The 20,838-nt window shown below is 64.8% G+C and overlaps 1 protein-coding gene across 2 annotated transcripts in view; it reads right to left on the bottom strand.

Moving 5' to 3' along the window:
• Positions 1–18,334, bottom strand: part of CASKIN1 (CASK interacting protein 1) — a 33,576-nt gene extending 15,242 nt beyond the window's left edge. The window contains exons 1-3 of one of the 2 annotated variants that reach the window (XM_075767678.1): positions 18,081–18,334; positions 3,019–3,070; positions 67–164 (exon numbers count right to left, since the gene is read on the bottom strand). In XM_075767678.1, the coding sequence (XP_075623793.1) occupies positions 67–164; positions 3,019–3,070; positions 18,081–18,174 (244 nt within the window). In that variant the 5' untranslated portion in view covers positions 18,175–18,334. The remainder of the gene's footprint in view (positions 1–66; positions 165–3,018; positions 3,071–18,080) is intronic. The other variant, XM_075767677.1, reaches the window with a different exon arrangement.
• Between the last annotated feature and the right edge of the window lie 2,504 nt (positions 18,335–20,838).

Raw genomic sequence — 20,838 nt, 5'->3', positions numbered from 1 at the left:
TGCACCTGGCCAGAGCCTGCAGAGAGGTACGGGATGGGGAGCTGTGGCCAGGACCCCAGGACTCACCTTTGTTGTCCTTGATGTCCACCGCAGCCTGCGCCTCCAGCAGCAGCGAGATGAGCTCTGTGTTGCCGTTGAGTGCCGCATGGTGCAGAGCCGAGAACCTGAGGACCGACCGTGGTGTCAGGGGTCCCGTGTCCCTGTCCCCTCTGCAGCCCCACCAGCCCCTGCCCAGCAGCATGGCCCCAAGCCCACAGCCACTGCAGCACCCCAGGGTGCCTGCTCTGCCTCCCACAGCCCCCCACGTGCACATGTCCCCGAGCTGCCCAGGCAACTCCACCTCTACATCCTTCCATGGGTACCCAGCAAAAGAGATGCCACAGGGACCAGCCGTGGCCGAGCCAGGAGCCGACCATGTCCTGGTGTGCAACAAGGGCCAGACGGTGGGATGTGCCATGGCAGATGTGGGTATTCTCCAGCTCATCACTTTATTTAGCTGCCCCTGGGGTGCTGCAGCCACAGGACAGACCCCTCCAACACAGATGGTGGGACGCAGGGCTGGGGATGTCACCGAGCTGGGAGCGGGGGCTGGCGGGTCCGATCTGGGGATGCTGGAGCGAGAGGGATGCAGATGAAACGCTCCCTGAGGACGCTGCAAGCCCACGGGGTTGAAGGCGATGGGCAGAGCACAACCCGGGGAAGGGCAGGCACAGGGGGGTCCTGCTGGGGTTGGGGGGGTGCCAAGAAGCCACCCTCCCCACTGACCCACTTCCCCCAGCCTGGCCCCGGCAGCACAACCACAGGCACCAGTGGGGGGGGGCCCAGGGTGCCAGATGGCAGCGGTGCCCCCGTCCAGTGCTGGGCCTGGCTGTGGGGCCGGGAAAGCCCCCAGCCCCACAGTGCCACATCCCGCTCTGCTTTCGCAGCGCCAGGGACCGGCCAAACCAGGAGGCTCACTGCTGGGAAGGAGGCTGGGAGCTGACCTACTTGCTGCTCCCGGCAGCGGCATCCTCTGCGTGGCTGCGCTCACGCCTGTCACCCCGCTGCGCCGGGCCCCGGTCACGCTCAGTATCCCTGTCCCATCCCCAGGGCCACCCCGGTGTCACTGCACTACGGGAATGGACTGTGGAGCCCAGCAGGACCTGCTGGCCCCCACGGCCGCCTGGTGCCCAAGAGGCAGGTGGTGGGGCAGCGATCCTGTCTGCCCCCCATCACCAGGACCCCCAACTGAAGGGGGGGACGCGTCCCTGCTGGGGAGCACGCTTGAGCCACCATGTTCCCCATGGAGCTGCCGCCTGCGATCCCCCGGCAGGGAGCGGCGATGCGAGCAGACAGCTCACGCAGGAGGCCGATCCCCAACGTCTGCCTGGGAAATGTCAACATTTTCCGCTCCAGCGCCCCGCTCAAATCTGCTCAAGATGGTGCAAATCGCAGCCCTCCCCCGGGCTGCCTCGGGGGCTTCCCCTGGCACAGCCACAAAGGCCACGGGCCGTGCAGGACACCGTTCCCTGAGCAAGCGTGGGAACACCAGCATGGTGCTCACCCACAGCACCCACCAGCCCGGGAAGCAGCAAGCACAGCAGAGATGGGGAAACTGAGGCACGGTGCCGGGGCTGGCTGAGCTGGCACAGCAAGCCGGCAACAGAGCAGAGAACGTGCAGGCTGCAGCCTGGGTCTGCCCTGCGTGTTCCCGGGAAATGTTCCTTTCCAGGAGCAGCGCTGGAGGCTGGAGGTTGCTCCTCTGCTGCAGGACTGCTCCTGCACCCTCCAAGCTGGCCAGTAGCCACGTGCACAGGGGCCCTGCCTGCAGCTCTCAACTGCCACCGCAGCCCTGCCACGACGCACAGCTGCCGAGCGACCTGCAGGCTCTGGTAGCCGTCGTACGAGGTGGTCCGTGGGGTGATGCATCCCCTCGCCTTGCCCACATCGCACCCTCCAGCCCCTGTCCCGTGCAGGCAGTGCCACACACCCACCCCACCGCTGGTTGGCGTGCCCGCATGCTCCTGCTGCCGTGCGCGCACGCTCACACTCACAGACACACTTGCATGCACATGCTCACTCAGCTGCATATCTGCACGCTTGCATGCACCCGTGCATGCACACACGTGCACACACGTGGGCTGGCAGAGCTGACATGCTGGCAGGTACCAGGGGATGCCTGCTGCCACCACCCCAGTGCCAGGGCCCTGCTAGGGGGTGAGGATGAGGAGGGACCCAGGCTGCTGTGGCTGCACATTCCCAGGGCGTGCCCTTCCGTTCCTGATCCCATCCGGCCCCTCAGCTCACGTGCCATTTCCATGGCCACAGCAGAGCCATCCCCAGGGACCAAGCGGCACTGCCCAGCCCCATGTCCTGCCACCCCGCTCCATGTGGGGGGCACAGGAGGCAGCTGCTTCCTAGCCCTGCAAGCATCACTCCCTGCTCCCACCGCAGCCCCCTCCTCCGCAGGGCTCCAGCTGCCTTCCTGCGCCGGTGGCCTCATTAGCAGGATTAGCAGGGGTGAGCCTGCAGCCCCCTTCTCTGCTCCTCCCTGCCCGTTGGACGCTGGCTGCGATGCAGCGCACTGGTGGCACAGCCCGGCAGGGTCACGGCTCGCCTGCCTGGCGTCCCACGGGGCTGCTCCCTGCGCAGCACCGGCAAAGCCCCCAGCCTGGGCAAGAGCCGGGAAGAGGCCGGCAAGACACGGGGCACGGCTCTTCCTCTGCCTGTCAGCCCTCGCCTCCCACCTGCTCTGATGCCCGTGGCTGCACGCCCACTGGCTCAGGGGTGCAGGCAGGGCTCAGCCGCACTGGCTAAGGGGGCAAGGGCCCTTGCCCGTCCAGACCCTGGCTGCATGACTGCATCGCTCCAGAGATGCCCGCACAGATGCACGAGACACCTGCTCACTGCATCCTGTGCCACACATATCCCCAGGTACACGTAACCCTGCACACCCCTGCTTGTGGCATCCCCCCGGTACGCACACCCTTGCCCGCGCGTCCCACCATGTGCACGCCTGGGCGCAGGACTCCTACTCACCCGTCGGTGTCTTGGAAGTTGACGTTGACTTTTTTTGCTGATCCAAGGAGCTCTGGGAGGGAGGGAAGGGGACAGCATGTTAGTGGCGCGGGAGGCGGCCAGGGCAGGGACCTGGGGCACACCAGGGAGGTGGATGCAGCTGCAGCTCCAGGTTTCCCTCCCCACCTAGGTTTTGGGTCCCTGCAGTTCCACAGCCCGAGCCTGCAGGTAGCTGCTGGCAGGAGGGCTTGGGGTGGAGGGGTCCCTGCTGATGGTGGCAGAGCCCAAAGGCGTCTCCTGGCACCAGGGTCTCCGTCCACTTGCGCTGCGGTGGGTTTGCCTGGGGTTCCCTCCCTGGTTCCTTTGCTTTGCTGGGGTCTGGCATGGCCCCATGGAGTCCAGCATCACACCGAGCTGCCAGGCTGGGCTGCTTCGGCAGAGCAGGGAACTCAGCGTGCCCCTCTGGGCCCCAGCACGTCCCTTGTCCCTGCAGCCCCCCCCAGCCGGCACTGCCCCACTCCCGCCCCACACCTTCCTGCGTGGGAAAATAAACTGTGTCAGGGCAATCCAATTAGCACCACGAAGAAGAATGAAGCCAGATTTACATAAGATTTAACCAAAAAATGCCACTCAGGCTTTCCACTGAGCCTGCTCTTCCTCGCAGTCCCCAGCGGGGAGCCAGAGCAGGAGAAGGAGGAAGAGGAGGGTGGATGCAGCACAGCAGAGCCCCAGGATGGGGACCCACACAGCAGCCCTGCAGCGAGCCGGCACTGGCACGGCCCCGAGCCTACGGGAAATAACTCAATAAAGGCGTCCCAGCCCGGCAGGGAGGAGGGGTGGCCATCCTCACCCCAGCAGCTCGGCAGGAAGCATGCCAGGGACAAGCTCACCGGGAGAAGCCGGCGGGAAGGGGCGACTTCAGGCTGGGAAGGGAGATGGGGGGCCAGAGGGACGCTCTGCACGTACCACAGCCGTGGCCTTGCTCGCTCCCCCAGTCCCACGGCTCCTTGTCAGCATCCCAGTGCGATATTCTATTATTCAGCACACAGGGCTGTGGTCAGCAAACGGGACGCAGGGGGCACTGGCAGAGGGAAGGGTGGCTGTGCCTGGCTCTGACCCACGAGCCTGCATGGGCCACACGTGTCGGACAGTCCCAGGAGCGGCCAGGGTGGTGGCAGAGGTTTCTCCCTGCACACGCAGAGGCTCCCGGGCTCTGGCACCCAGCACCAGCTTCCTCCCGCGCTCCATCGGCCACTTGACAGCCTGAGCTGCAGGACATTTGCTAACGATGATGCAGCCCGGTGCCAACAGGCAAGAGCTATGGAGGATGGCTTCTCAACAGCCACAACAATCAGCCCCCATCCACCAGGTCCCCAGCCTCGCCTCCTGGCACGTGATGCCACAGTGTGGCTGTGGGACAAGAAGGGGCATGAGGGATCCCCAGGGCACAGAGAGGGGCAGGGCACCATGGCATCCCCTGGGCACGGGGAGGGATGGGGGCACCACGAGGTCCCCTGTGTGTGGAGAGGGAGGTGCAAGCCCCACTCCCCTCCTTGCAGCAACAAAACCCACCACCAGCCCAAGTCCCGTGTGATGGGGCAGCCCACGCTGTTCATTTAACACATTAACGAACCACTCCAGTAACAAATCCCCATCAGGGTGACTGGACCCCAGGAACAGCCTCCCGCATCCCATCCCTACTGCAGCATCTCTGTGCTCCCCCGGGAAGGGCTGGAGATTGCTGGCAGGCAGAGCCCCCCGCAGTGGGGTTGACCGCAGGTCCCCGCCAGCCCGAGCTGCCGCCAGGCTCCCCAACAAAGGTGCCATTCAATGCTGGTGGAGAGGAGCCCAGGACCGCTTCCGCTGCCGCCCTGCGCCAAGAAGCAGCTCCCAGGAGAAGGGGGCCGAGTTGCCCCCCAGGGATGCAAATGGCCGGCGGACAAAAGGAGCCGGCGGGCGCAGGAGCGGCACCATGCCCGGCACTGGCTCCAATCTCCGGCCCCGAGACGGGCCCCGCTCCGGCTAACCGGTCCTCACAGACGGACAGACGGATGTCAGCAGGTCTGCAGTGCCTGGCCTTTCCCACGGGTTGCTCCCAGCAAGGGGCTGGGACGGGGCAATGCCTGGGGATTGGTGTCGTGGAGTGCAGAGGTGACACCAACAGCATCACCACTGCACCCCACGATGCCGATCCCTGGGTGCACACCAGCAGCCCCCGGCACTGGCCAAACCGGCATCAGCCGAACACACCATAGCGGCAAATCTCTCCTCCCTGCACCTGCAGGAGAGGCTGCGGCTGCCAAAATCTGTTTAGCACTTCCATCAATGCCCGTGCCAAGTGCTTAGTCAGTGACTTCCAGCCGTGCAGCGGTTTGACTTTCGTTAAAGCCCTGGCAGCAGCCATGAGCATGCCGGTGCCCGTGCCGGGCTGCGGTGAGCTCAGGCCCCGACGTGGCTTCAAGCGCTGCTGGGAAAAGGTCTTTAGGTGCAGCGTTGGTCTGATGGGGTGCCCTGAGGAGCAGCCGGGTGGTCCCATGTCCTCCTGGGGTGCAGCACCTCGGGGTGCTGCCAGCTGCCCAGCAGCATGGCGAGGTGTGGATGGTGGCACGGACGGCTGCACAGCGGCTGGCTTCCCCCACGGGGCCAGGCCAAGGCCCCAGATGGTGGGAGCCAGCGTGGCACCAGCGGAGAATCAACCCCATGTCTGCACCAGCGCTGGGGCCCTTGACGGACAGCAGCTTTGCACCAGCAGCAGGCAGGGCAGGGAAGGCAGCGGCTGCTGCGCCAGCCATCACCACCAAAGCTCCCGAAGGGCTGCAAGCAAAACCCTCATGCCATGGTCCCACAGCCTGGCAATTAAGCCCCTCCTGTAACGAAGCAGCGTGCTTGTCCGACATAGCATTGGCATGGGACACGACAGAGCCGTGCCAAGGGTGCAGCACCGCAGCCGGAGCCTGGAGCCCAACCGTCCCTCAGCACAGCCCCGCCGCAGCTGGGTGCTCGTGGTTCCCAGGGCAGGGGGAGCAGGACGGGTTCCCCAACATGCCGCCGGATTCACAGCCTGGGGCCATCTCAGCCCCACTGCCGCAGTGTGGGATTTGCAGCCTGTCTGGGGGCAGCGGGAAAGCTTGTTAATGGCTGGGAAGCACAAGGAAAACTCCTCCACTAACAAGGGAGAGGGAAGGGAGCTCAGAGCACCGCCAATTAAAAATACCAGCCACAAAAGGAGACGGGCACGGCAGGGAGGAAAGCAGGGCTCTTGCACAGACATGCTGCTAGCAGGCACCAAGTGTGTCCCCGGCTGTCCTCCCTGCCACGATAGCCAGAAGGGTGACAGAGAGCACCAGGCACCCACGAGCACTGTCCTGCCCTGCCTGCGCACAGGCAGATACCGGGGCCATCGGGCAGACGTTGCAGCACAGAGGAATGGTGGCACCCCCAGCACTGGGGCCCTTGCTCAGATCACCTGAGCCCCAGCAATGCCCTCGGGACACCCCAGTGTCCCCTCTTTGCTCCCCATGGGCTGCTCAGGTGATGGTTGTGCCACGTGGGACCATGGGGGTCCCTGGGCACTGCTCCCCTTGCACCACAGCACGGCTTCCCCCAAGGCTCTCAGAGCAGCTTGCACCCCATGAGCATCCTGAGGGGCCTGACGGTGCTGAGCAGGGTTGGGCAGGACCACATCGCCGGCCACAGGAAAGGGGGACGCGCTGCACTGTGGGATCCAGCCAGTCCCAGCACCACCGGGTCCGGCTCCAGCCCACGACTCCTGTGTGCAACGGTAGCCGCAGCCGTCTGCCACAGACACCGACTATAAACAGCGTCTGCTGCGAGTAAACACCGCCGCGGGGAGCTCAGCCCAGCCACTACTCCCAGAAATGCCTTTACTTAAACGCAGGGCTCACAGTAGCTAAATGCACGCTTGAATTCAGCCCGGCACTCTGTGTGCAGCGAGGGCGGCGAGCCCCTCGCTGGCCCCATCGTCCCCCACTACGCGCCAGCCTGCGTCTGCTGCCCCGCAGAAGCGACGGCCCCGGGCGGGTGTCGCGATGGCAGGCTACGCACAAGCCAGCTGCACGTGCAGGGCCAAGCATGCACAGAGAACTGCTCTGCCCGACCCCAGGGTCCGGCTGCGTGTCACCCTGACCCCCTGCAGCCTCGTACCATGCTTGGCAGCTGCTCCGGGCATCCCGGTGCACACCACAGGGAGACCCCCGTGCCCAACCGCTGCTCTGGGCATCCCAGTGCATGGTGCGGGGAGACCCCCGTGCCCGGCTGCTCCAGCCCTGTCCCTGCACACGTGTCTGAGGCCACAGCCCCACACCAGCGGGACTCCTCAGTGACTCCGGGGGCCCCTCTCCCTTCCCAGCAGCGGGTCCACACAGGACCCGTTAGCATGCTCATGTGCCAGACCCTGCATCCGCAGCCAGTGCAGCGCCAGCAGCGATCGATGCCCGGACGGGGTGCAGGGGCTCCCGGCCAAGCCCCCGCTGACGAAGCACATCCTCCTCGCCCAGCTCCCCCCGGCAGCGCTGTGCCAGCTCGCAGGGAGAGGGCGGCTGCTCTGAGCAGATGGCTCCAGCCTCCGCTAAATCAACATCTACTTAATGAGGGGAAAGCCGTCGCTGCCCCCCCCCCAAGCTCAGCAGCAGTGGAGAACAAGCTGGGGCAACCCCCCCAAATACTTCTCCTTCCCATCCCTCCCATCACCCCGCTGCAGCGGTCCCCCTCCCCTCCAGTCCCACCAACCCTGCCGCTGCCCCCCTCTGCTGCAGGACCCCTGTATGCGTGTCCCCAAGCACAACGGGGACCCCCAGAACCCCACAAGCAGGACAACACCAAGTATCCAGAGGGAAGACATTCATGGGAAAGCCAAGTGCCTATTTCAGAGGAGGAGGAGGAGAGGACCCTGCAGCGGCATCGCCGTGAGCTGCCGGATAAAGGAAGCATCCAAAATAGCTGCTCTTAATTATATCCTTGCTGACGAGCGCCACGCAAACAACGGGCGCTGCAAGCACTCACTACACGAGGAGCCCTGGCACGAGTGGTCTTATTCCTCGCAGCAAGGATGGGGTCCCTGCTGTGGGGTCCCCACAAGGGCATGTCTGTGGGCATGTGGCCACATGTTCTGCCCATGTATGTGCTGCTGTGGGGACCCCACGGAGGAGGCCAGAGCAGCCCCGGCTCAGTCCGGTGATGATGGGGATGCTGAGGAGCCAGTCCTCACTGCTGTCAGACAGCAAAAGGCTTGTACTCCTGCAGCCAAGGTCGTGTCAAGCACCAAGGCCGGCGCGATGTTCAGATGCTAATGAAGCCGTTATCATCTTCTGATCAATTTTGACTGTATAAATAATGCACCGGGAAGCTCGCAGGCTGCTGGCTGTGTGGCAAGGGATTGCCTAGGGCAAAGAGGTGGCAGAGATGGGATGGACCCATTGTAACCACAGCTGGATAACTACTGCCCACCACAGCTGGACACCCACCAAGCTGGACGGCCAGTGTCCATCACAGCTGGACACACTGATCACCACAGCTGGACACACTGCTCACCACAGCTGGACATGCCATCACCCATCACAGCTGGATAACAACTGCCCACCACAGCTGGACATCCCATCACCCATTACAGCTGGATAACAACTGCCCATCACATCTGGACACCTCATCACTGCTGGGTACCCACAGCTGGGTGCCCTGGTGCCCATCACAGGCCACTCCCCAAATCCCAAGGCACTTTTGGGGAATGCTGGCCCTGTGCCCAGCGCACCTGCTGGCATGCTGGACACCCGGCCCTCACACGGAGCTTTCCCTGGGGAACGGAGAAATCTGCACTTCAAAATCAATAGGCTGTGGCAGCCTGAGTCACGGTGCTGCGGCAGCACAGGGCTGTCCCCTGGGGCCAGGATGAAGCAACTTAAATACAGCTTTCTAGAGGCAAAAGGACTCCTCTATAATTTTTTTTTTTTAAAAAGACGAAACTTTTTGATTCCAAAGAAGGATGAGGGGCTGACCCTGCAGACTGCAGAGGCAGGCAGCAATGAGGGATGTGGATGCACCCCAGGCAGAGCCGACCCACTAAAAACCTGGGGCTGGAGCTGGCCAGGGGACCCAGCACCCCATGGTGCCCACCAGCACTGTGCCAGGGCAGCGGTGCTCACCAGCAGCTACTGTGAGCATCCCTGCTCTCCCCGCATCGCCAAGCCATATCCTCACCCGACCTTTGCCACGTGGTGCCGCGGAGCCTGGCCAAGTCATTCGCCACCGGTGCTGCATCAGCCAGATTCCTCCGGGGCATCCCCAGCCCCCCAGAGCCTCCCCCAGCCCTGGTTCGAGGCTCAGCCACTCAGTCCCTGGCTCTGCAGGTGCCCACTCCCAGCGTGGGGTCGCTCCCTGCGAAGTCCCAGCAGCCTCCTGCCTGCTCCGGGCTGCCGGCAAACCCGCTGACCCCTGAATAACACACAGTGCCACGCTGCTCTGCCACGTGAAGGATGCCGGTGACTCAGCCCCATGCAATCGAGGATGCGGGGAAGCTGGCAGCAGGGATGGGCAGGGGTGCGGGCAGCGCAGTGACACGCCAGCTCTGGCCCTGCAGGTGGGACACGGGCTGCCACGCTCAGCCCTTGCGGGACTGGCACCAAGCATCACACCAGCCCTGTTGCTGCACCCGTTGCCACCAGCCCGGTGCCAGCCGTACGCCCACCCTCGTCTCTGCGGAAATACGTGTTGGTGCCGCTTCCACGGAGCCTTAATTGACAGCCTGCTTTCCCCATGCTGGGGCGGCGGCAAACAGGTAATTTTCAGTAATCACCCTGGCTGGAAGGAGTCACCGCCGGCACGGTGAGGCTGCCACAGCGGGGAACGGGACACGGCTGCTTGGGGCCAGCACCAGCCTGCATCTGCCTGTCCGTCTGCATCCCAGCAAAGCTGTCACTGGGCATCCTCTGTCTCGAGCAGAAGCTGCCCAGCACAAGGGAGCAGAGAGGGGCAGAAGCTGGCACCACTTGCTTCCACCCTGGGGCAGAGACGATCCTGCCTGGCCCTGTCTCCATCCTCCCCACTTCTGTGCAGCCAGGGAGCCCTGAGTGGACTGACGCAGCCTTGCTGGCCTGCAGGGCAGGACCCGTAGCTTTGTGTATCTTAAAGCATCATTAACTAACAGTTGCTATCATCTGGCCTCCCACAAACCCAGCTGCAGCCCAGACATCACTGGGAAGCGGTAGAGAGCTCCCCAGCATACACAGAGCATGTACCCACGTACACGCGTGTGCATACGTGTGCGTTTGGGCAGCCCGGATAAATAAGAGGGCAATAAGCGATGCTGCAGCACTGGGCTCTGAGCTCCTGCACTGTACAGGGGTAAAACAGGCCCTGGGGTCTATTTTAAACACAGCATCTTTAGTGCCATCATTTGTCCTCGTCCACATGGCTTCCATGCGTGCTGGCACGCCCTGCCCACCCCTGCACCCTCCACACTGCAGTGGCTTTCCCAGCGGTGCCTGCGGGCAGGATGGGCATGACGGGCAGCTCTGTGGGCGCATGGGCTGGCAGCTCGGTGATGCCATGGTCACTGCCGGGGTGGATGGGCAGCACGTGGATGTGCAGCCAGGCGATGCTGTGCAACGGCCCTCAGCACCGGGAGCCCAGCATGGAGTTGCAGCGCTGCAAGGGAAGGGCAGGGCTTGCAGGACCTGTCCCAGTGTCCCCAGCACAGCGGCTACTGGGGGAAGGAGCCTGGCAGGGGCAGTGCAGGACCACTTGCCCCATCCCTGCCGGGAGCCGGGGCTTAGTCAGAGACAGCCCCAGGATCAGTGCACGCTGGAGTGGTGACAGCCGGGAGAATAGCTGCTGTGGAGCTGCACAGCCGCGAGGAGCACGCTGTAAACAGCCCAGCTGCAATGCAGGAGCCGGGCAAGCGGCTGCTTTGTCTGCTCCAGCAGCTCCGGCAGCCACGGACTAAAAACCTATGGGGGCCTCAGTGAGGAGGCGGCGCGGAGTCGGGCTCCCAGCAGCCGCATCTGGAAAGGATCAGCCGGCGGCTGCCACCGCTGCTGCTGAGAGCCATCCCCAGTGTCAAGCCCCACGCCAGGCCAGGGAGGAGACACCGCCGATGCGGCCAGCGGAAATGGCCCTGAGCACACGGATACACAGGGCAGATGTACATGGGCACACAATGCACACGGGCACATGCGTGCACACGGATGCACAGGGACACACAACACACATGGATGCACAAGGGCAGATGCACATGAGCACACACATGCACATGGATGCACACAGACAGATGCACGCACACAGATGCACACAGACGCACAGGGATGCACACTGGCAGAGCAGCGTGGGTGCAGAGCAGCCAGCCACCGGTGGGCACGATGCTCGGAGAACCAGTGCCCGGGATGTGCCTGTGGCAGCTGCTTGGGCACCAGCTCCAACCTACTCCATCTCCAGCTGATACGGGCCGTGGCAGGGCACCCCAGCCCCACGACCACCTCGCTCTGCTCAGGTCTCACCAGGTGGCTGGCAACGACCTTGCCAGCGAGACCCAAGGAGACCCAGGCAGATTCAGCATTGCCCTGCCAGCCGCTCTCCCACACCATCCCAGCACCGTGCTTCCCTGGCCGGATGGCTCACGCCGGGCACCGGCACCCATCCATCACCGGCGCAGGCCCGGCAGCATGGGGCTGTCAGGCTGTGCCAAGGCCGGTGCTGCGTCCCTGGCTTCCCATTTCTCAGGCTGATTGCTCCTGTCGCTGTGGAGCCCAGCGTTAAACACCTCATTTTCTACTCCCGTATTGAGTTAGAAAATACTATTAACATTTCATTATGGCTTAAACATCCCTCTCAGCCCGGCACAAAGAGCCAGCCCGCCGGCAGGATCGCTCCTGCACCGGGTGGGCTGTGCTGGTCCCCATTCCTCTCGGGAGATGGGACCAGGACAGCGAGTCCCACGTGCCCCAGCTGCAGAATGGGATGGAAACCCGGGGTGGAGGTAGACATCGGTGCTGCACACCAGCTCGGTGACCAGCCCAGCAGAGCAGAGTGACAGAGCAGTAGTGTCCGTGCAGGCTGGCACAAGCCCAGGAGCTCCTGCGCGAGTTTCGCTTCCCAACACCTTTCCCTTGCCCGTGGGAGCCCAGCCCGGCAGTAACAGCATCATCCATTAAATATCAGCAAATTAGTTCTCCGACGCTCTCCTGACAGTGTCTGAACACTTGCGAAAGGCGAGGGCAGTGCACAGCGGGTTCATGGCCAGCGTTCAGCCAGAGGCTCACCAGCTCTTCAGGGCAGCCACAGTGCCCAGCCCCGGCAATGCCCAGTCCCAGTGCGGCAGCACACACTGCTCCCGGCACACGCTGCTCCTGCACCAGGAGGGAGAGCGCCGTGGCAAACACGTGCAAGCACAGCCCTGAGCATCACCCCAGAGCCAGCCAGTCCCCTCCACCGCTCCCCCCACCAGCAACACTGCAGCTCCCACCCACCACGTGCCCGGGGCCAACATTCACCAAGGACCCTCCACTGCTTCGGCACCCTCCCGCTGCCCTGGCACAATGCTGCACAGCCGCCGTCCATGGGCATTACCGACGTGGGGTCGAGCACGCCACGGCTCGTGCAGCTGCCAGCGGGGCCCCGTGGACACAGGGGGAGCAGGAAAGGGCCAAGGGCACCCAGGCATACTGAGCCAGGGAGGGGGCCGATCGCAACCTTTCCCAGAGTCTGGGAAGGGGAGGGAAGGGTTAAAGGGAGCGCAGAGGGGGAGGGGAGAGGAACCAGAGGCCTGGAAACCGAGCTGGGCTGGCTGGGAAGGGGGCAGCTGTGGAGGGGGGCTTTGGGTGCCCATAGCACCCAGCCTTGCTGCACCACTGGCACCCCAAACATCCGCTGCACCGTCGCCCTTGGGTGCAGCCTGGCCCTGCCACGTCCTCTGGTTGCTCCCTGAGAACATCATCCCACCACCGTGCACAGGCAGCAAGGAGCACCGCAGCACCCAGCAGCAAGGTCCTCGTGTGGGAAACAGTGGTAGCCAGTGGCCACAGGAGAGCCTGGGGCACGAGGGGCCACCCACTGTTGGCGAAGGGCTAATTGGTGTCAAGCCAGGTGAATTTGGGACTGCCTTGAGAAAATCCAGGTCAGCAAGGGAGCCTCAAGCTGGGAGGGGAGGCACCGGCCCATGGCCCTGCTGCTCCTTGGTGGTGGTGGCCAACAGCCCTGGGTCCTCAGCAGCATCCCCTGTGGGCAGGGATCCTGCGGCCGGCCCCGAAGCAGGAGCTGCGCTGGGGAGGTGGGGGGACAGAAGAGGGTTTGCACCCACAACTCCAGCCCAGCTAGAGAGAGGGGCAAGAAAATGTAAAATAACTAGATGTCACCCCAGGCTGAGTAATAATCCCCCTCTGGAAGGAAACTTGGCACACGCCAGCCTGTGCCAGCCTGCCAAGTCCTGCTGGGAGCAAGGTTTCACACGCGGGCTAGAAACCCCAAGAAGTTTATAAGGGACCTGCTGACATACCGTTAAGCACGGCAGTGACAGGAGCTGCTCAGCCCCAACCACCACACCGGATGGCCCTCAGGCTCTGCACCTGGGACATGGCTGGGATGCACCAACATCGCCCCGTGCCAGCATTGCCCCATGCCGGCATCGCCCCGCGTGCCCCAGCCAGCCCCCTTAATCCATGCCGAAGGGATCGGGGGAGCCGTGGGAACAGCGCCCAGCCACAGGACGGGGGATGCACGAGGGGCCCAGCACCCCTTTGCAGCCCCTCAGCTTGGCCAAGCTGCCACAGGATCTGGACCCGCAGCCCCTTCCTCCTGCTGCAGATGTCCTGCCTGACACGGGTGGCTCTGGAGGCCAGCAGCACCCAGGGGCTCTGGTGTCCTGGCAAGCACCGTCCGCACCCCTCCTGCCTGGGCTTCCCCTGCAGCAAGGAGGGGTCTGCCCCAGTACCTGTGGCTGGGGAGCAGCAGCAGAAGCCATTGGGGGCGGCTGCCACCGGGGGAAGTTTCCTGCGTTACCCAAGAGCCGGGGGCAATCGGGCAGCTCCGGCGGCTGCTGGCCACGCGCGCCCTGGGCACTGCACCACAATTGGATTTGCAGCTGCCCTGCCTTTTACTGCATGGAAATTGAATTGTAAAATGTCAAAGACATTTCCTAACTGCGCCATATTAGCCTGGTTTTATTAAATACTGTTATCAGAGGAGATTATTAATGCAATCAAATGCAGGCAAAAAAACCCAGAATTAACTGGCCGCTGCACAGGAGGACGCACTGGAGGGCAGGAGGCAGCCAGCGAGGCCCTGCTCAGGGAGCCCGTGTCCCCAAGGGGTCTGGCTTCTGCCTCCTGCTGCCCCCGCATCCTGAAGCGCTGGCGAAGCAGAGATCCCACCTGGCTGCTTCAGCTCTGCTTGCATCCCAGGATGGGTCCCCATGGGATGGCAGCACCCCAGAGGGTGACAAGTCTGGGGGTTCCCCCTGAGCTTTGGGGTCCCTTCCCTGCTGCCCACTTCCAGGCAGGCTGCCCACGCTGCCTGCACCACGCACACCCCGCCAAGGAGCTGCCTGGTTCCCATCCCAGTCTTTTCACCTGTAGCAGGCTCTGCCTGCCCTGCACCCAGGAGCGGCGTGACCGGAGGCAGCTGTGGGGCCAGCACAGGACCGGTGGTGCCAGCAGGGCTGGGGTCCCTTCCTGGGTAGGGCAGGACCCGCTCCCCATGCACAGCAGCAGGACTAGGGCTGGCTGGGATAAGCCCCAAAATGCTGGGGCTGCTGCCAGCGACATGCAGGGCAGGACGCAGAGCCCTGTGTGGATGGCAACATGGGCAGGGGCACTCCAAGAGCTGCCTGCACCTCGGCACCCACATCCCCTGGGACTGGGTTACCCCAGCATAGCAGGGTGCAGGGGGTGTGAGGCTCCATGCCCAGCTCCTGAAGCCAGGCAGACAGTGTGGTTCACCCAGCCGCGGGCGTCCCGGAGCGAGGTACCCAGAGCTCCAATGTCGTACAGGGACACGAGCCCCGAGAGCAGCCTGGGGGACCAGGATGGCACTGAGGAACAGGCACAGAGTGGGCAACACAGCCCCACGGGACACAGCCCGGCACAGCCGAGCTGCAGCCAGCCCCCACCACGCCGGGTGCTTACCCTGGCACTGCGGGGCCACATGCCAGGACGTCTCCTTTGCCACATGAAGCTGCCGCACGTGGAAGCACTTTGCAAAGCCCCTCAGCCCAGCAGGAGAAGTCGGGGCAGGGAGGCCCGGCCCTTGGCTAGAGGTCCCTCCCACAGCACTGGCGGGTGCCACACAGAAGCCATTTCCAAAGCAGACGAACCACCAGTGGCACCAGCCTGGCAGGGAAGGAGCCAGCTCGCCCCAACACACCACAGCTGGGGAACAGCGGCTCCCTTGCGCGGCACAGCACAGCCCCATCTCCCGCTGCCCAAAGCCCCAGGTGCCCGGGATGGGGATAGTGCGGTGGGCACGGACCCCACTGGGGATGCTCTGGGGCCTCGTCCCATCCCACAGTGCCTGAGCTGAGGAACCGAGGGGAAAACGCCAAGTCACTACAATTCTTCGAGGTAGCACCGGGGAGGAGGGGACAGGGAGGGAAACAGTTTGCTGCCAAATCCCTGCATCTGATTTGCGTAACTTTCAGACAACCTTATCAATTATGGATGCCCGGGAAGCGAGTGCGGTGCGCGCTACGGCCGGCCCGGGCCCCACAAACTCGCACTCCACACGCTAAATTGGGGCCCATGTCGCCATAGCAACTCGTGTTAATTCACACAGGGATTTTTAAAATCTCCTTTATTAAACCCCATCTGAATAGGATAACAGAGCTAAGTTACAAATCTTCCTGGTGCCGTGCAGCGCAGGGAGCGCCGGAGGCACGCGTGGGATCAGCACGCGGAGGGGACAAGGGAACGTGGGGACGCCGCGACATGGGGACTCGGTGCTCTCCCACCCCACACTGCACACCGCTCCTCCAGCCCTGCTGCCACAGCCAGAAGTGCTCGTACCCCCCAGGCCAGGAGCACGGCACCCGCTGCCACCCACGCAGCCCTGCTGCTGGGCAGGAGAGCCAGCTCCCATGGGAAAACGGCACCAGAGCAGCCCGGCACTGGCACCAGGGGGTCCGGCAGAGCTGGAGACATGCAGCCCAGCTGGGGCACAGAGCAAGCAGACAGGTCCACAGCAGGAATCTCCCCAATGCCAGGCTGGCCGGGCGCAGCCTCGCTGAGTGTCCCTTGTCCCTCGCTTGTGAGCCCGGCACAGGGAGCACCGCTGGCCCCCGTGGCCATCCCACCCAGCAGCTGGAGGGCTCTGCAGCGGGAGAGCGGCCGGCAAGGGAGATGCAGCAGAACAGGGCTGGGAAGGAAAGGGATGCGGGAGGAGGTGGTGCCACTCCGGCACCGCTGGCCGTTGCCACAGCAACACCAGCTGTGCGCCCCGGCCAGCGGGGATTGGAGAGGGGTGCGTGGGGGACAGTGCTGGGCACAGGCCAGGCGTCGTCCCCGTCCCCGCATACTGCTCTGAGAGGCCACAGAAGTGCCAGCACCTGGGGCATGTTGGGATGAAGGGGGCTCTGGGCTGGAGCCCCTTCTCTCCGCACATAGGCCCTCGGCAGCAACAGCAAAGGTGGTACTGGGGACACAGGGGACACCACGCCAGCCCTGCCATGGCACCAGGGACACCACACTGGCCCTGCCACGGCACCAGGGACATGGTGGATGCCGTACCAGCCCTGCACTACAGTGGGGCATGGGGGATGCCATGCTGGCCCCGCTTGCCACCAGGACACGAGGGGTGCCACGCTGGCCCTGCTTGCCACCAGGACACAAGGGATGCCACGCTGGCCCTGCTTGGCCAGGAACACCCCAGTATGACCAAGGATGGGGGACAGCGCATGAGCCTTGCATCGCTCCAGGGACACAGGGGTGCCCATGTTTGGGGAGCGCTGGGCCCCAGAGGGAGGGACGTAGGGTGCAGTGGCAAAGCAGCAGTGTGCCCAGTGACCCAGTGCCACACAAGTGCTACCCGTGGTCCCTGCCTCTGCCTATGGACAGTCCCCGGGTCGGCCCCGCACGCCAGGCCTGAAACCTGCGTCTGCATCAGCACCATGAATAATTTAGTCCCGGGTGGAACGCCTCAACATAGCAGTTAAATCGTACAGAGAGCAGATACTCATGGAGCTACACACACGTACACACACAGATACACACGTACAGACACACATACACCCCTGCCGCCTCACGCCTGGACACACACACTCAGGTGCACACATGGAGACGTGCAAACCCAGCTACAGAGATGCACGCAGGGAGATACCCGTGGAGCCACATCCAAACACCCCCACACGGAGAAACACCAACACAGCCACATCCAAACACACATATGCCAGGGTACACACCGATACACAAACACAGACACGCACCCAAACACAGACACGCATGCACACCCGGCACCCACATACACGCACACAGACACATGCAAATGTGCGCGGACACCAGCAGCTCCGGTGCACACACGCACGGTCCGTGCACACACGCTCCACGCTCACTCATGCACACGCAGATGCCCCCAGCTCTGCCCTGCATCACAGGCCGCAGCCCCCGACCCGTGCCCAGGCCAAACCCTCCGGCTGCACTGGCCCGGCTCCCCGGGGGCTCGGGAGCTGCTCCGGGCGCAGGGCAAGGGCAGCCCGGCCGGTGCCCGCCCGTGCCGGGGGTTGCACCGGGACCGGCGGGGCGATTCTGTGCAGCGCCGAGCACCCGTGCAACGCCCGGGGATGCTCCGCCGCTGCCAGCCCCCCCCCACCCCGCCGGGCTGGACATCCCCCCCCCCTTCCCCCACCGCGGGGCGCCGCCGGGGGTCCCCGGCACGTCTACGGCCCCCGCCCGCCCGCGCCGCGCCGCACCGGGGAAGGGCCGGGGATGCTCCGGGGCCGGGCAGGGCGGCATCCCGGCCGGGCCCCAGGAGCAGCGGGCGGGATGCGGGCCCCCGAGCCGCCGCGCCCGCTGCTGCGATGCCGGTCCCCCCCCACACACACACCCCGCGGCGCCCCCGGCCCGGCCCGGCCCCGCCGCCGCGGCACTCACTGGCTTTGCCGGGCTTGGGCCTCTGCAGCAGTTTCTGCACGGCCGCGACGTCCTCCGCCTTCACCGCCTGCACCAGCTCCTGGTCCTTGCCCATGGCTCCGCGGCGCCGGGGCTGCCGGCTGCGGGCTCACGGCCCGAGCATCCTCCGCGGGGCGGCGAGGGGCGGGCGGCTCGGCACGGCACGGCACGGCTCGGCTCGGCGCGGGCCCCCCCGCCCAGCCCGCTCCGGAGGCGGGGGCGGCGGCGGCAGCGGCGGCGGCGGGCGCCCGGGGCGGGGCGGGGCGCGGCGGGGCGGGGGGGGCCGCACCGGGAGCGCGGGGGGCAGCGGGGGGTGGGGGGAGGTTCCGGGAGGAGGGGACGCACCGGCAGCGCGCGGGGGGGGGAGGATGAGGAGGCGGAGAGGGCGGGGGCCGCCCCGGTGCCTACGGGCGGGGCACGGGGATCCCCCCTCCCCGGTGCGGGGGAAGGTGTCGGGGCCCGGGGGACGCCCCGGCGGGAGCCGCCGCCGCCGCCGCCGCCGCCGCCGCCGCCGCGCAGCCGTGGCGTGTAACGAGCTGGCGGGTCTCAGCGGCCTCGGCAGCCGGAGGAGAGAGAGGGGAGCAAGGCTGCCCGGGGCCTCCTCTTCCACCGGGAAAACCCCGGGGGCGGCAGTGGCCCCCGGGAGAGAGAAGCCGGGGCTGCAGACTGGCTGGGGGCCGCAGACTCCCACCCGGGGCACCCCGTGCTCCCCAGCCCCGCTCCGGGGTGACTGTAATGGCCGGGCAGAGCGGCGGGACGGGGACATTGTCCCCATTGCAGTCACCGACCGTCATCCTGTAGTGCCTGATAATGGGAACCAGGCTGAAGCAGCTTTTCAATTTCTTTAAATAAAGCCCTTATTACTGCCTAACTTTCCACTTTTGTAGACACAATGGCCGGTGACATTGGACCTCTTCCGCTTTTTTATGGCTTAAATGACTGAGACATGAAAGGTGTGGAGGGTGCTGAGGATGCTGACGAACCAGTTGGGGAAATGAGGCCACCAATAGACAAGGCGTTAATGTGCTAATGGTGCCCAGTCAGTGCAGAGTACAGCCATCACCCGCACAAAATCACCCCCAAATTTCTGCTCTCCCAGAGGAGTTACTGTCTAAAAGCCTTACGGAGGTCCCGACTCCAGCAAACCAACATTGGGGCACGATGGTCCAGAAGGTTGGTACCCAGCTGGCCACTACAACGCTGGTCACTGCAGGGCAGCGAGGCAAGCAGCTGCATGGGGACAGGGGGCTGGAGGGCACCGCTGGGTGCAGTGCATGGGGACAGGTGGCTGCGGACTCAGGTGAGTGCCTGTGGCATAGGGAAAGATGGAGGGAACCAAGCAAACTCTAGACAAACGTGAAGCAACTTCTTCCCCGATGCCCCCTGCCCACCCCATGCTCTCCCATGCCCCCAGAGCTGGAGCCCAAGGATGCTCTTCGCAGCCCTGACTCCCTCGGCAGCCCCCAGCTCCAGGCTGACCCCCGCTCAGGCATGGCAGGGGCGGTCTCCTCTCCCCACCCCCGCTTTCCAATCCAGGACATTTGGGTTGCCAGCGAGAAACGCCGTCTAATCTGTCCTCTAATCCTGCAGCCTGGCAGCGTGCGGCTGCATGGGGGGCCTGAGCCGCTGGGGGTCTGCCTGGGCTGGGGGCTGGGGCTCTGCACGTGCCCGGGGGGCCCAGGCAGGTTGGGGGCTTCCTCACATCTGCCACCACTGATAACAAATGAAGCTCCTCAACAAAGGTCCCTTTGTGCCCCACAGCTCTCTCCTGCTGGGCTCCCGCATCCAGCGCCAGCACCCAGCGACCCAGCACAGACACAGGATGGGGCAGCCCCTGCCCCGATGGCCTCACCAGGCACTGGGACCTTTGTGACCGAGCCAGGACATAGGGCAACAGGGCTGTGTGGGGCTGTGTGGGGCATGCAGTTGCCATCCCTCCTCCCCTGGCTGAGCCAGGCTTTTGCAGAAGGAGTTCCAGACCGCCTCGCATTTCTGTGGCTCCCTCCGGGCTCTTGCCAAGTCGGGTTGGTCTTTGCAGAGCAGAAGAATGTGCAGTGAAATGTCCGTGTTGCTGCCGGCACACACCGAGCCGAGAACGACGCCCTGAACGAGGAGAGCTGTGGGCACGGGGGGGGGGGCGACGACGCGGTGTTGCCTTCGCCTCCCCCCTCCTGCTGCACGGATGGGTGCCGTGGAGCAGCAGGCACTTGGAAACTCTTGCTTGCAGGAGCCCGAGGCACTACCAGCAGTGGGAGGGCTCACCCCACACAGGGGTCCCCCCCACATTCCCCCACCACAACTGCCTTTCTGACGGCCGCAGGCAAGGAGCGTGGCGGAGGCCCCTGCCCAGGCATGGGAGGCAGGATGGGCCTGGGAGCGTGCGAGGCCCCAGGCGCTGGATTAAAGGGGAGGAAGGAAGAGATGAAAGCAGAGTTTGGAGAATGGCTCGGCTCAGCGCAGGAAACAAGCGTTGCGCTCGCCTCCCTCCCAGGGATCAGGGGCTCGTGATCGCAGCCACTTACGAAAGCAGCTACGGGGTTGGGGAGGGGTGCTGGTGGGAGCCTGGCAGGGCCCCCCACACATCCCCCTCAGGCACTGCCCCATCCTGGGTGCCAGCCCTCGCCCGGTGGCATGCAGCACCCAGCACGCGCACCGGGCTGGATCCCATCCTGTGAGGAGGGCATGGCCGCCCTCGAGGCCAGCACGAGGCACATGGGCGTCCCCGTGGGTCCAGCAGCAC

Source organism: Balearica regulorum, chromosome 15 (assembly GCF_011004875.1).
Source record: "Balearica regulorum gibbericeps isolate bBalReg1 chromosome 15, bBalReg1.pri, whole genome shotgun sequence".
Classification (NCBI taxonomy): domain Eukaryota; kingdom Metazoa; phylum Chordata; class Aves; order Gruiformes; family Gruidae; genus Balearica; species Balearica regulorum.
Note: the sequence above shows the minus strand (reverse complement) of the source record. Positions and strands in the feature narration are given on the sequence as shown.